This window comes from Etheostoma spectabile, chromosome 20 (assembly GCF_008692095.1).
Source record: "Etheostoma spectabile isolate EspeVRDwgs_2016 chromosome 20, UIUC_Espe_1.0, whole genome shotgun sequence".
Lineage (NCBI taxonomy): Eukaryota > Metazoa > Chordata > Actinopteri > Perciformes > Percidae > Etheostoma > Etheostoma spectabile.
Genome location: NC_045752.1, coordinates 14,812,763 through 14,827,993, shown reverse-complemented (window position 1 = coordinate 14,827,993; position 15,231 = coordinate 14,812,763). Strand labels below are relative to the sequence as shown.

The 15,231-nt window shown below is 38.1% G+C and overlaps 1 protein-coding gene across 1 annotated transcript in view; it reads left to right on the top strand.

The window, feature by feature from the left end:
* sntg2 (syntrophin, gamma 2) overlaps positions 1-11,896 on the top strand; it is a 69,420-nt gene extending 57,524 nt beyond the window's left edge. Inside the window, exons 15-17 of the mRNA XM_032500070.1 lie at positions 9,245-9,337; positions 10,182-10,292; positions 10,546-11,896. Coding sequence (XP_032355961.1) covers positions 9,245-9,337; positions 10,182-10,292; positions 10,546-10,671 — 330 coding nt within the window. The 3' untranslated portion in view covers positions 10,672-11,896. The remainder of the gene's footprint in view (positions 1-9,244; positions 9,338-10,181; positions 10,293-10,545) is intronic.
* The last annotated feature ends 3,335 nt before the right edge of the window (positions 11,897-15,231 follow it).

The following is a 15,231-nucleotide window of genomic DNA, read 5'->3' as shown; positions in this document are numbered from 1 at the left end:
ATTTAATGTGACAAAAAGTCTTTTCTGTAGACACATCATAGGTTATGTGCTTTAATTTTTCTTATTAAGAAATTAATTGAATTTAAAATTGACAGCTAGGCAGCACTCGGGTTTTCCATAAATGTTATTGTTACTTTAAATGTGTTTAGCTTAAGTCACCTAAAAAATTAGTCCTCACATCAATGAGCCATTAAATTGCCTCTTAACAAATATGTTTAAAAGTGTAAAGGCTATCAACTGTTGAGTGCATTGTTAAGCGATTCTCAGCAACAGCTGTCTCGTGTCCATCAATAGGCTCCAACACGAACACTCTTTAGAAATGTATGAGTTCAGGCCTTCCTTTTCCAGGTTTCTCTGTCTTTATGTTCTTTATGTTTAATTTTTCATTATTTACTTCACGATGCTTCCAATTACAGTCCAGCACTTACATGCAGGGCCAAACACACCACCTTGCACTGCAGTTAAGTTAGACTGCATACAATTTATGACTTCTTATTATTTATGTTTGATACCTGTCTAATGTGCTATTATTTATTTTTACTGCTGCGAGTCAGTTCGCTCAAATACACTACTCTTGCTACTTTCAATAGAATACAACTGGGAAATACCAATAGAAACATTTGTGTGTGATTTGTTTTTGTTTTCAAAGCCTAATTTACGAGTACACATACACGGTTATTACACGGTTTGTTTCCCTATGTCACAGCAGTCAAATTATACACAAACAAATACAGTACATGGAGTTTCCTGTTCTTTTCCGACATAATTATGCCAGTTTATTTGTATGTGTGTAAATATCCTTAAAGCTTCTGTGATATCTGTATTTTGTGATTTGTTAAGCAGATTACCCTCTGACTATATAATTAACTAAGCTAAACATCTTGATTAGTCTTTACAGTTGCCTAGATGTTTTCTGTATTTATTGTAAATAATGGAGCTGGAACCTCTTGAATTAACTCATTACGTTCACTCATTAAGTTTGAGATCGTTATAAACAAATTGTAGGTATCTTTTAATCTCTACAAATGTATACAAAGGTTTGTAATCAACTTTTTATTTCACCAATAAAGAGTACAAGACAGATAAGACACCAGACAGCATAACTTACAATTGCATTATTTAAATATACATAGCAGAACATACAAACTAAACTAAGACAACAAGAAAAATGGATACTATTAATAATACAAACATGTATAGAAATAAAAGAAATGTATGTAATAAAAACAAGGGAGGAAGGAAGGGTGACAAAGCTGGTAAGAGCTACATTGGTAGACCTTTATTTACACTTCTTATCTTTTTTTTTTTTAAATGAGTCATCTACTGTAAGTAACTCAATTATAACCACAGGCGTAGGGTTCCTTGATAAAAACACAATTAGAATTATTTTTATGGTAAATAGCGTTTTAAGCTACCACATTGCCATGATCACACATTGTATTCAGGAATTAAGAAAGTACGCCACATGTCAGGTCAGACTCTTCATTAAATGGCCAGCAATGCTTTTTAGATTTTAACCCCATTCCCACCCTTTCACTCTTCAAATGCGGCCAACCATAGATAAAGGCTAAAAATGCTATGAAGCCTGAGGCCCTTGTTGCTCTGGACCCTTTAAAAAGGGATTTATAAATATTGCAGCAGAGCACCTGTCAGAAGATATTCCAATCACTAGTAGACCAAAATCCTTTCTGGGTCAACATGGGAACCAGATATAATTAAATGGCTTCACCAGTTGTCCTTTGGAATAGTATATGTGAGTATTATCCTAGCAGCATGGTTGACTCTGGCACGGGACACTGGCTCTTTAGCGAAAAACGTCAATCTCAAAGTCTTCTGGGCCATTTATAATCCCTTTTTATGTTTGGAGGGCTCATGTGGTCACTGAGAGTTTAGAGTCATAATTCTACCGGACTCAATTACATCCTCCAGTTATTTCTGCACATGCTAATCCTCCATCTTAAAAAACATCTTTAAATGTAGAGGGGACCTGTATGTTTTTATATACACCAACATGACATTTTTATTAGTGTACAAGTGAAACTAACCTCAGGCAGATAAAATGATGGATCTCTTATTATTTGCCTCTCCTGTGCTGCTTAGGTGTGGCAAGCTTTTTAATCCTGTTTTGTGTTTTTTTTTTAGCCCTTGTGTTTCTGAGTGTAGTTCTGTTGACAAATGTCTATTCAATCTAAGAACCTACTCTTGAAGACCCAGCGTAATGGCCATTAAAGTACTGTTAGTCTATATCGACGACGTTACACTTCCAGGATTGTTCAGGAATTGACGGAAATTCCACCGGATGTCCCTTTTTCAGGATGTCCTCTCTGTGTTGGCATTCTAGACTCTGCTCGATTTATAAGGACTATGGCTAACTACTCCTCAGATCTCTGCAGGCTAAATCGAGACAGCTAGCTCCACCATCTGTCAAATCTGTGTTTTCTGTTGCACGACTTCAAACTCAATCAATATTTAATTGACAAGTTTGCCTGTGTTCTCTAGACTCCTGCATGTGCGTGATTTGAAATGAAGTGGAATTAGTGTTGACTTGAAACACTCCCTGTGACCACCAACATGTTGTGGTAACACACTGTCATTGTAACAAGGGGAATTACTAAACAAAATATTTAATTGATGTGTTGACTTAGCAGTTACAAACACGCTCAACATGCTCAATGCTGTGTGGGCACCGCACTATCTAAGCACTGTATGCTGTAATTTCCCTCAGCACTAAATGGGGGAAAAAAATGAACTTTTATGAGTAAGCTTTTTCACAATGTAATTATTTACAAAATTCTACAATGTTTGAAGAAATGAACTCTCATAGTTGCACTTCACAACAACAGTACCACAAAAGGCCTCCAACAAAGTGTGTGTGTGTGTGTGTGTGTGTGTGTGTGTGTGTGTGTGGTGTGCTAAGAACAAGATGTATGGTAGCCCATGTAGTGGCCTTTATGAAAGCTGATATCTTAAACTTTAATTTTCATTTCATTGTCCAGAGTTTGTCTCCTCTGTTTACCTTCTGTGCTACATGATATCTGGATCCATTACAGTAGAATAACAAAGAAGCACAGGAGCAAAGCACTCACCACGCTAAGGGCTCCTGCACACTGCCTGCATGGCGTGTCAGTTACGTGGCGGCTGCGTGGCATCTTTTCGCACCAGAAACATGTCTAATGTGGCACTGTAGCCTTGTCCGTACGCATGGATGTTTCCCAGTGATAAAATGAATAGCAGTTTTTTAATTTTATTATGTCAATTTTTGTGTGTGTGGATGTTGTATGATGTATGTATGTATGTAGAGTATATTATAGTAATATATATATATATATATATATATATATATATATATATATATAATCTCTTTTCAACTCCATAAAGTCCATGTTATTTTATCAGAATCCAATTAAACTACAACTTAAAAATGAGTTCAACAGAGAATGCAATTTATGAAATGTATTTGTCAAAATGACATAGAAACATCTTTTCATATTCTATTTTGCCTGAAAACGCTTCCAACAAGCTTGGGTGTTGCGTGAAAAATTGACGTTGGTTGCGCCTAAGACATGCGTGTCATGCAGGCGGTGTGTAAACTATAACCTATTAACATGGGGGCCAAAACAAAAATGGACACGCCACGTAGGCAGTGTGCAGGAGCCCTAAAAGTCTTGAAGGATCACCTTCTGAGCCAAAGGAAGAAGTAAGTTAGAAAGTCCAAGTGAACTGGTTGGATGGTGTTTAGGGAATGTTAATCTATTGATTCTATTTATTTTATTTATATCGCTTGCTGTCAAAAGCGAAAGCAGGTGTGTTCTTCCAGCACAGAGGCAAAAACAAGCTGCAAGATAGATGGATGGACATGTTACCCTTTTTCTCTTTTGCTGTAACAGTATCGAGTCCTGATGCAGAACTCCTCTGCTGCACAACACATTAGCTTCAAAGGGGGAATGATATTATGCAAAAGTGTCTGATGCTGCAGTCACACATTAGCTCTTAGCCAGCTATTGGGGCAGAACCAACATTGAGTGTGACATCAGTGTCAATTGTCAAGTTGCAAGTGGCATTAAGGACAAGGAGGTTTGAAATTCAGTCTAAACAAGTAGAATGACACATCTGATTTGCAAATATTTGTCTTCTGGATTGTCTTAACGTGGCAAAATCTGACTTCTGGGCGTATTGGAATGTGTCTTAAGGATTTGTGCATCCTGAATACAGTCAACATCCACGATTGGCCTACATCGATAACAGAAGTGGTGTTTAATAACATTGTTCTCGGTAGGTGACTACACTTCTAAGACAGATCTGCATGGGCAGTTTCCCCCCTTACCAGTAAAAGTATGAAATATGATAATGTAGCATTTTTTCAGTCTTTAATGATGCAAATGTGGGACACCATCCTTTGGGAAACCAATGAAAGTGATGAAGCATTTCAATTTTCTTGTGATTCTATGTTCTCCAGCCAATTAGACTAGCCTCCTGTGGCTTCTGAGGAACACTCAGCACAGTCCAACTTAGGATAACCTTCACATTGACTGGATGTGAGCATTACATAAACATTGCTGATGGGGTAGAAGTAGGGGGTGTAACAAAACTGTCCAGCCTGCGTTTTCTTTCTCATCTGCCCTACTTATTTTCATTTTGTTCTTTTTTTTGTGGCGATGATGGAGCCCAACATGGCATTGATGGGGTCTTTTAGCTCACAGCAAGCAGTCACGTTGTTTCATATTTCACTTTTGGGGTCTCTGGCTAAGATCCCTCTTATTTTGTCTTTGAAATAACCAGCACAACATTCCCGTTGGAGACTGACACGGACACTGAGCTCGATTAACTTGTACTTTTTACAGTTTTCAACAGAAAAAATGTAGGTTTAGTGTTTGTTAATAATTTTATAATAACAATGGCTCAATTTACTGTCTACTGTGAAAGGGTTTGCTTGGAGTGACAAACTACCACAGAATTGTCACCCTACCCTTCAGATCACTGTCCTGGTTTAAAAAACTACACAACTCTGTTTTGGTTCAGTCCCACCGTGCTCATAATGTTGTTTTTGGCTAGTGCAGGCAGCTGTTTTTCATCATGAAAGCTCTGACAAACTCACCGTACGCTACCTGCCCAGCACACAAACAGCAGACAGACAAAAAGCTTGACTACCTGGTAAATAGGGTGAAGCATTTAGTTGCTTAACAGCCAGAGATTTCCCTTAGGAGTCAATGGAGACCAAAACCGCAAAACCCCCTTGCGATCCACCCTCCTCTGTCTGCTTGTTGCACACCTGAGTGTACTTAGTACTCAGGTAGATTTGGGAAGGTTAGGGTTAAAATATAGTTCTGGATGGGACACATATGAATGACAGTCCGTGAGAGAAAGACAGAGAATTGTCTGTTACAGTTTAAGTTAATCCAGTCTGAGCCCAAAGCTTTACGTGATAAACTGCCCAAACCCAATGAATGTAACTCTGTATGAACTGCATGTATAAATAAACCAGGCGAGTGTTGTCTTCACAGCATGTGCCCACTGCCCTCAAGTGGCAAAAAGCTTTCTTATTACAGGTTTAAGATATAGCATATAATACCAACTCACACAAGCAACAAATAGAAAAATGGGAAAAACAGGTGGCACTTTTTAAAACGGTAGACGTTATTATCTTGGCGTGTCTTCATCTAAGAGTCCTAAAGGGATACTTTGCAGATTTTTCAAACAGCTTTGTATCAGAACATTGTGGGTAGTATGTGTAACGCAACAATGCTAAACTTCCCTCCATCTTGCCTTAAACTCAGACCAAACTCAGATTAAACTATAAAAATAGGCAGCACTGATTAAATATAAACCAAGATTAGGATTCTGCATTGCCTGTTTCTCGTCTAAATGTCTAAAAAAAAATTTCAGAAACATATTTTAGCTTACCGTTTGTTACCAGCCGGCCACCTTGTTGATTCTGTGAAGTGCTCACATTATGACACCCACCAAAGGGAGGGTTTATTGGTCCTGTACGGCGCAGTGCATTATGGTAAGTGTAGGTTTTTTACCATTTGAGTGAAAAGGAATGCCACATCCCCTATTCAGCCCAAAATTCCACCATTCCACTGCATAGACAACCCAGTTTAATGAAAAGACCCTCTTTTCAGCAGTAAAATACTTCTTGCCAGTGTTGTTCAGACTTTTTAGATGAGTTGCATTTTAATGTTCACTTTCACACCGCAATTCATTTTATACAATGCTAGTATCAATGGGGATCCAAAACAAAGAAAAGAGATAAGAAAAGAACAACTTAACGGCAGCAGAATTTCTTTGGCTGACATCCAGTGCCTAAAGTTTTACACATTGCTGTGGTGAGGTGCACGGAGTGCAGTCTAAAATTTTGGAATCCAAACAGAGGCATGAGCCCCTGGGAAAGGATGACATGCAAATTCCTCAGGTGTTTGGTGTGCCTCCAGGTGCGACAGATATCAATATGTATTTATCAGCTTCCTTTTTTTTTTTTACAAAGATGCAGCTGTGGGTCTCACGTCCCAGATACCTACCTTCTGTCCGACTTAGGAGATTTTCTTAAAAAATATTTGATTTCATGTTGCTAATTCCCCCAGTAAAAATCCCTACCAATTAGAGAAGTGTAGTCACAGCTCACCATGGCACAACACAGTCTTACATGTGGTGACAGGAAGAACTTAGCGGCTTGCCTGACACTGTTTCTTATCCCCGTCACAGTTGAATTACCGACACCACTAGAGAGAGTAGGGTTGAGGGCTGTGAGCAGAAAACACTTTCAGTGAAAGGACTGTACATTCCCATGCCATTTTCACTGCACACTGCACTCTATAATTGAAATCACCATGTCCCCGCTGTGTTCTCAAGTGAAAGAAAAAACAGAGGTGGAAATGAAAGGCCTGTATAACAGGAACAGAAAATTGGCATACACTTCTTAGTATTCCAACTGAGTGGTTGACACAAAAATGAAGTCATGTGGCAAGAAAAGCCTTTAGAGGGATATTGCTCCACAGAGAGTAGAAAGCTTACACATCAGCGCTTTCAAAAGACGTGAAAATAATTGTAAGACATATTATTGTTTGTCGTAGCAGCAAAATGAATGGTAACAATTTACTGTATGGCATCGTTATAATGGGTTTCTTCTGTCATGTGTCTTGTCATAATTAGGATGCTGCTTTTCCCAACTCTCATGTGAAATCGTTATATGTATATATGGGCAAAATAATATTGTAAGTATTAAAAAAAGAATTGTATGAGCAGAAAATACAATTAAAAGGACAGGCACACTCAGTCTGTATGGGGATTGATGACACAAAGCTTCAGCAAATTGTTCCCACACTGAGAGCTGGATGAGACAATGAATGTTAACTTGATTACAGAAGTTGCTTTCTGCAAAACTGGTTCACATATTACAGCTCTTTTTTATTTACTCACACAGTTAGAATATAATACAACATAGGCATTTTACCTTGAACTTGCTTATTTTATGGAGGCCAAACTAGTTTGCTATGTTTCATTAACATAGTTCAAAAAAGGGATGGGAGGATAAGCGATCATACATACTGTAACTTTTTGGCCAAGCATGTGTAAGCATGCCAGGAATTTAAATGTTTGCTGTAGCTCTCATGGTATTTACACTCAGTGTCAAGAACAACTGCACACAATATACAAGATCCAGTGTTGACGTTATTGTTGGACAGTTTGTGTTTTCGTTATTTCAATTCCACATCTGCTGTGGGAATCACATATTTCAAATAAGAGATAAGAATTTGTCTTGACCCAATAGCATCAAACAATGATAGACAGCCAGTTATTGGAAGTTTGTGTGCTAGCCTGTTTGATCAGTGATGGATGTCAAGGATCAAGGTCTCAGGGGACAGGTGGTTAAGTTTTGTGTTTCTCATTCTCCAGAAGGTCTGCATTAAGGTTTGGCTAACAAGCTTGCTAATCACCAGTTTGTTCAGGAGAATTATTACCCACAACTTGTCTGTAAACTTTTCATCTTTTTTTTTTTTTTTTAAAGAGAAGGCTGCACAGTCTCAAAGCCAGAACAACAAGGCAGCTTCTTCCCAGAGGCTGCGAGGCATATGAAACTCTGACTTTAGGTCCATCCTCTGCACTTTTTCCTGTGGCGATTGCATGCGGCTGTTTTTGCACTATTCTTATAACATGCTGCTCGGTTTTCTATCTATAACAGGTTTTAGTTTTTTATTTAGAGGGTCTATTTTAACCAACACACTGCACATGTTATATATCTTGTACGCTGCTGTAGCAGGGTAACTAACTTACAAAGCCGTGTACTTTATTGTCCCCGAATGGAAATTTGTCTTGCACGCATACTCTACAGTTGCTGCCTCTATAGTGTTAGTAATAAATAAAAAAAAATAAAAAATAAAAAACCGAGCAACTTATAATCAATATTGTTGCAAATCACAACCACAAATTACACATATTGCCCATATTACACAAGCAGTGATAAGAACACCATAAAGCTATTGCGCAACCCCTGCAGTCTCAAGCAGCATCATTTAAAATTTGTGTGTGTGTGTGTAATTTTTTTAAAACAGTAGCAACACAGCTAGTAAGCTATTGATATTTTTCCCCATTTTGGGCTCTCCAGTTCTGCCAAGACAGCAGTCAACTGTGGAAAGTTGTCAAAATTGGTTTTATTTAGCTGTTTCACATTCAGCTGTGACCACCTCAATTAAATGAATGATCATTTTGCAATTCATTCTTCAGCCTAATTAATTATAACTTCTGTATAGTCTTAAGACATTTTGAGTTAACTAATAACATTCCACTCATGTGTGCCAGTGCAATTATGAACACTGCGTCGCTGGCTTGGCTTAAGCACACACACCTAAACAAAATATAGCCATTGTAAACGATAGTTAGACCTGTGTTTCTTTCTACTATAGCAAGTCAGTGTTGCAGGGGGAAACTATTTTGTGTTATCTAAGAAGACCGTAAATGAGGGCTAAGACTGAAATGTATCATGCACACCAAGTGAATAATATATTCATCCCCTGGTAACAGTGGGCTGCATTCACTTCCACAAATAAGGAACAAAATGAAAGTACAATTGCTTTCCACACAGTACAGCCATACTTACAAGTAATATGTATAATATGTGCTTCTATGGTCTTATTGTATGGTTATTGGCTTGGATGCTCATGCAGAGAGGACTATTTGCACAGCATGTCATTACAGAAATTTGAAATCAGTATGTTAATGGAAATCAATTCTCTCTCTCTCTCAACAGTCCAAAAGCTACATGTGCAGCAGCCAGGGGAATGTGCTGTGTTTCACCATAGATTTTGGATTAGGCTTCACCTGCTCAGAAGGCACTTCAAAGGTGAAGTATTAATGAGATCAATTGTTGCTGACATCCTGGTTCTGTTCTTCCCTTAATAGTTCCTGAGACTGCAGTTTGACTTTTTGATATATTTCTATTGTACGTGTCCTTTTCAAGTATCAAGTTCACTTCCATTATATTTGAAAACATATTTTAAATTACTCTGAAATATAAAGAAAGTATCTCAAATGCCACTAATCTTGCACAATGAACTTTCCAGAATAAAGTGGAGAATTACTGTATCTCAAAGAATGGTAAGCGATTATTAGAAAAGGTACATTTTGAGATTCTTTTTCGCAGCCTTGCTACTGTGGTGGGCTAAATAATCCGGTAGAAGGCGGCCTTCAATTAAAAGTACTTTATTGCACACACAAAATATTGAATACACACAAAGTCCTGAGTGTTTATCTGCAAAAGAAATAACTCAAAACTGGTTACAGGTACATGCTACATAGTGTCATTCCCCTCCTGCTTCCTTCCTCCGCTCCTTAGTTAATCAATAACAGGATGGTCTCATCCCAATTTTAATACTCCAATCGTCCTGTTTACTCAGACTGTCCTTGGGTACGGTTCTGTTTATTTAACATGACGGCAACAGAGAGAGCATCTGCACAAAACACTGTTAGAAGGTCACAGATATCAAATATGTTTTCTGCATAAAATGTACTACTGTATGTACTGTACTACTGTGTGAGGACACTACATTTTAAAAGGGTCATCATTGAATCTCTGCAACAATGTTACAGCACTGATTTTCTTTTTGTTAGACATGGTATTTAAATGCGCTACTCATTATTGAAATCCCTGTTCTGCTGCGCTTTATAATCCCCTCCCTTCTTTGTAGACCACACTGTGGCGATATAAGTTCTCTCAACTTAAAGGCTCCTCTGATGATGGGAAAACCAGGGTAAAACTCCTTTTCAAGAATGCTGAAAGCAACCAAATAGAGATGAAGGTAATGAAATCGACATCAAAGGTACATAATGACATGTCGAATTTTTATTATATTTCATACCAATTTTTGCTCACTGATACCAATGAGCTAACAAGCAAATTTACTGAAACTATTGCTAGAGACTTTTGCTTCCATGTGTCTGGTAACTAGTGTGGTAAATACGTTTTTAAGCGATCTTAAGTTTGAAGATGTCATTTAAAGTATCAACCTCATGCACTAATTGATGTCTTTCTGTCTTTTTTTTTTTCTCCAGGAACTAGAGTTTGCCAATTTAACAGCCGTCCTTCACTGCATACATTCTTTTATTGCTGCCAAAGTGGCCTCCATGGACCCTCACTTCCCTTCCCTTTCCTTCCCTGGAAATTACATGAACAGTTGACTCGTCCTCATCGTCATGTGCACCTCTGGCAAATCAGCAGTATTTTATGCACATAGCCAATTGAAATGTATATCTTGTTCTTGCTATTTTTATATGAACTGCTATTTGTAAAATACTGTAGAGGTAGACGATGTATGAAAATAATGGCCAATGGAAGATGTTATTTAATTTTTGACATGTAAAAAAAAAAAAACACAATCCAAACGGATTAACAGTTCTTCCATTTCTTTAATGTTTTCTCCCATTACATAATGGACTCTGATTCTGATTGGAGATTATCTGTCTACTTGTCACTTTGAAAAGCAACACCCGTGCAACCATATGGTGTATAACCGCCATAAATTTGACAACAGGACACAAATGGCTAAACATATCAACTGCCACTGTTTCTAGCAGGAATTCTATGAATCTATGAAGAACTATGACGCCATACCTAAATCTAGTAAGTGCATTTTAACAGACCTAAATCTGATGCTGGTTTACTGTCACGGGGGGAGGGGGGGGCACAGCTTGCCACATCTTGTCAAAGACCTGTGTTGGGGGGGCTACAGGTCTTTGACAAGGATTCATTTTATTTTAAACTTACAGTTGAACATAAATGAAGATGCCAACCCTATCCCTCTGTTCCCATTCTTATGTCATGTCAAACACAAACATCTTACAATATAATGCAGTTTAATAAGCCTTCAAATAACCATTGTATTGAATCAACCCCTCTGATATGGTTTTGACTTAAATCAAACATAAATCAGCATTTGGGCTACTTTATTGGCTTAGATTAAATTGTGAGGTTTGTGCTGTTGTGACCATCTTTTGGATCTAATAAAGGTTACATTCTTGAGTTTCCAATCTCTTTGACCAATGAGGACATTTCACTGAAATGTGACATTTTAGCTTCAAAGCATTGTTAAAGCTTTGATGTGTAACTTTTTGATATTAATGAACGTCTGTTACATTCAAGCCGTTGGCAAATGGTTTGCTACATGATCACGGAAGGCTTGTATGATGTGGACGCGCTGACAGTTTTGTTCGTTACTTAGAATTTGTCATGGGGGCAACAGAAACTACGCACTATAGCTTTAAAGTACCACTTTTATCAACTCCAATTTTAATAAAGTGAACACACAGTCTTTCATCAGTTGCTTTCTGTAATGGTTTTAGTCTGAAAATGCATATTTGCTGTGTTTCCAATAAATTGCTCATAAAGCACAACCGCCTCTTATCTTTGACATGTCACAGCTCCCTGTGCGTTTATACAGCTGCTTTGAAAGTGGAGGGTTGACCGTGGATGTAGCTTTAGCCCAGCCACTCAACTGCTTATCTTGCGCTTAGTGCTACCTCAGTGGCCTGTCGGCTGCTGAACTCAAAATATAAGTTGACATTCTTTGTTTGCTTGAGTTTGATTGTATTGTCTGATTGTACTCAATAAGCCTTTGTTAGTCATTTTTTAGTTGTTTTTTGGTATAAAATGAGCTGAGCTGAAACTTATTTCCTCCAGGTGATTTTTATCATCCCACTCAACATTAGCTTACAGTTTATTTTAAAGGAATAGTTTGACAATAACAGGCTTTATGGGAGCTGGACAGTGATTCTGGCTTGTCACCAAAACTCAACATAACCCATCGTAAAACCATAATCTGTTGTTTTTGCGTGAATTAAACTAGACACGAGTTTAAAAGGGGCTGGTTGACAGATTTTGTTTAACTTGCACGGCAGCTGGATTCTGACAAGATCACGTGAAATTCCGTCTTGCCAAACTTCAAGTTACACAATGCGTTTGTGTCCGAACCTAAAGATGTTAGCATAGATGGTACCGTAGCATCAGTCATATCAGAGCTCGACAGTATTTCTTCTCGTCAGATTAAGATATTGTTAAATTGGTATAGGACCAGGATAGGCACTCCAGTCTATGCTAAACTGAAATAACCCTCTCTTTGCTGTAGCTTCATATTTAATTGACAGATACAAGCGTGGTATTGATGGTTTACAGTATATAACTCAGCAAGAAAGCAAATAAGCGTATTTCTTAATGTGACACTTCCTTTGGCACGTGTTTCATTAGCATAGCAATATCTTAAGAAGTAAGATGAGTAACATAATTATAGTCAACGCTAAGAAGTAAGCTACAAACAAATAGAAGCAGTCAGGGCAAATTAACCCTGGGGTGTATTTATTTATTTTCTTTCAATTAAAATATCTCCCTTCCTACTGTTCTTTCCTTGGTGCTGCCAAATGCTGCTGTTGGTGTCTGGATCAATTTTCCTTTAACACAAGTCAGTTCTGGTCATTGAGTGTGTCACCAGCTGCTTCTGCTTCTTAAAAACATTGGCTAAAATGTCAAGAAAGAATACTCTGTTTCAGAGACTTTTTAAAGTCTACAAGCCAAATTAAAGTGGTTGGTATGCACCACTGCCATTAGAAATGTCATATTTTGCGCTATATTCTAGAGTTGTGGACTTGAGACTTGGTGTTTTGGACTTGAGTTGACTAGAATCCTGATGAAGCCTCATTAGTCAACCCTTCTGGGTCTCGAGTTTTCACTTTGGGATTTATTTACACACAAGAAGGACCAAAGCAAATTGCTTAATGCAATCAGCTGATTAAAAAGTGACTTTATTCTGGACTTGGCTTGGCTTAACTAATGACTCTACCTGTACCGGCGCCAGACAACTGTCAGTAAGGGGGCACGTTTTTTTTTAGTTTTGCCGAGATGAGCGGTGTTCTCTTTAAGACAGAAGCGAGCTCTCACAGTGTATATGGGTATGTATACAATGCCATGTTGGTGACAAGAACTACTCGCTAAAGTCCTACAAAATGTATCTCTGACATTTAACTCCAGCTCTGAAACAAAAATCTGACTCACTCTTTGTCCAGCCAATGCAACGAGCAAACAGCACGGAGGGAGAGGGGCAAGATATGTGTCTCAGTATGATTTACCTGATTTACACAAAATTACACAAAAAAAGAATAAATTCATTCACCTTTATCTCAACACAGTATCTATAGCGCATATACTCAAAGCCAACAGCTCATTAAAAATATACACCAGATAAGCCACTGTCTACCACAAATTAGAGAAAAGTTTATGCATCATTTAATATTCCCCAAAACCAATTGACAGTAATACAAGCTGGTACCACATATCATAAACACAAGTAGGCTACACTTTATAAACCCAAATTAACCATAAAGTGGTCTTGCATTATGTAATGTAGCATGCAGCACTAAGATTTGTAACTAATTATAGTTTTTCTACTCCTCGCTGTAGCTTATATGAGAGTGTCGGTTGGCCTTCCTTGCACAATTGCAGGTTGGAGCATTGGTATTTTTTCAAGGCCATAATGTGTAAGCTGCCTTCTTACTTATGTTCTCTCCTGACTACCAAAATCACCACCTGGTAATCTCAATGGGATTATTTCCTGGTAAAATAAAGGTTAATAAATAAATAAATAAAAATGTAAAAAGAAAAAAAAAAAAGTTCCACAACTCCATGATATCAGCAAAAATCCAGTGTATTTTTCAGTTCAATTCAGGCACGAGAAAAAAGTCTCTTGTCTCACATAAGTCAACAATTCATTTCTAATTCTGGCATTCTGCCAAAAACTGATAATCCATATAGCCCTGTTTACAATGTTGTACAGTACCAACACCCCCTCTCGTAACGACTTAGCAGTGTGGGTGATGTTAGCAGCGCTGCCTCCTGCATTGCCGGTCAGGCAGCACCGATGTTGAATTTGATTTAGGAAAGGGTGGCATGCCCGATTCTGGCCTCACCATAATTTTATTAAATGTAATATTTAACTAAGGAATTTGTTTACATGTTTTATTTGTCAATTTGTGTTTAACATATTTAATGTAATTTAATACAATTAATTTTCAGAATGGGGGGGGGGGGGGGGGGGGGGGGACGATCTCATCTGGGAAGGCATTGCCCCCCTATTCCCCCCCATGACGCTAGCACCGGGCTCAACTCTACTTGACTTGACATAACCTGTGATTTGACCTGTCCCCAGTAAAATATCTTGAGACTTGGACCAAATGACTTGAGACTTACTTGGGACTTGAGCAATGATAAATCTGTAATAATTCAAAGAGAGGCGAGAAACATTCAGCTGGGTGTCATTGCCACTGGCTGTTCATTTCCTTCTGTCACCCACAAAAACATGAGCCTGGAAGTCATAAATTACGTCAGACGTAGCTCAAAGGATCGATCATAACACTGGATCAGTTATGCTCAAACCTGTCTGATGGGTTCATTATTCACCTCTGTTTTCCCACAGATGTTGATACTGAAAATCCTTTCACCGGGTATTTTATATATGACACGACAGGACAATGGTTGTCAGTTTTCATTTGACGTATAGGTGCATGCCCTCTTGGCTTGGCAAGGTGTGGGAACATCCACCTTCCATGTATCCATTGTGTTGGCTAAATGTTAATTTGGACATCAGTGAGTCATAGAGCGTTATATACACCACAAGCTCATTATCTGTGATACGTTAACACTGAACTTGACATCATCCTCCCTCTGACTGTATTTAACGAATACAATAATAATCT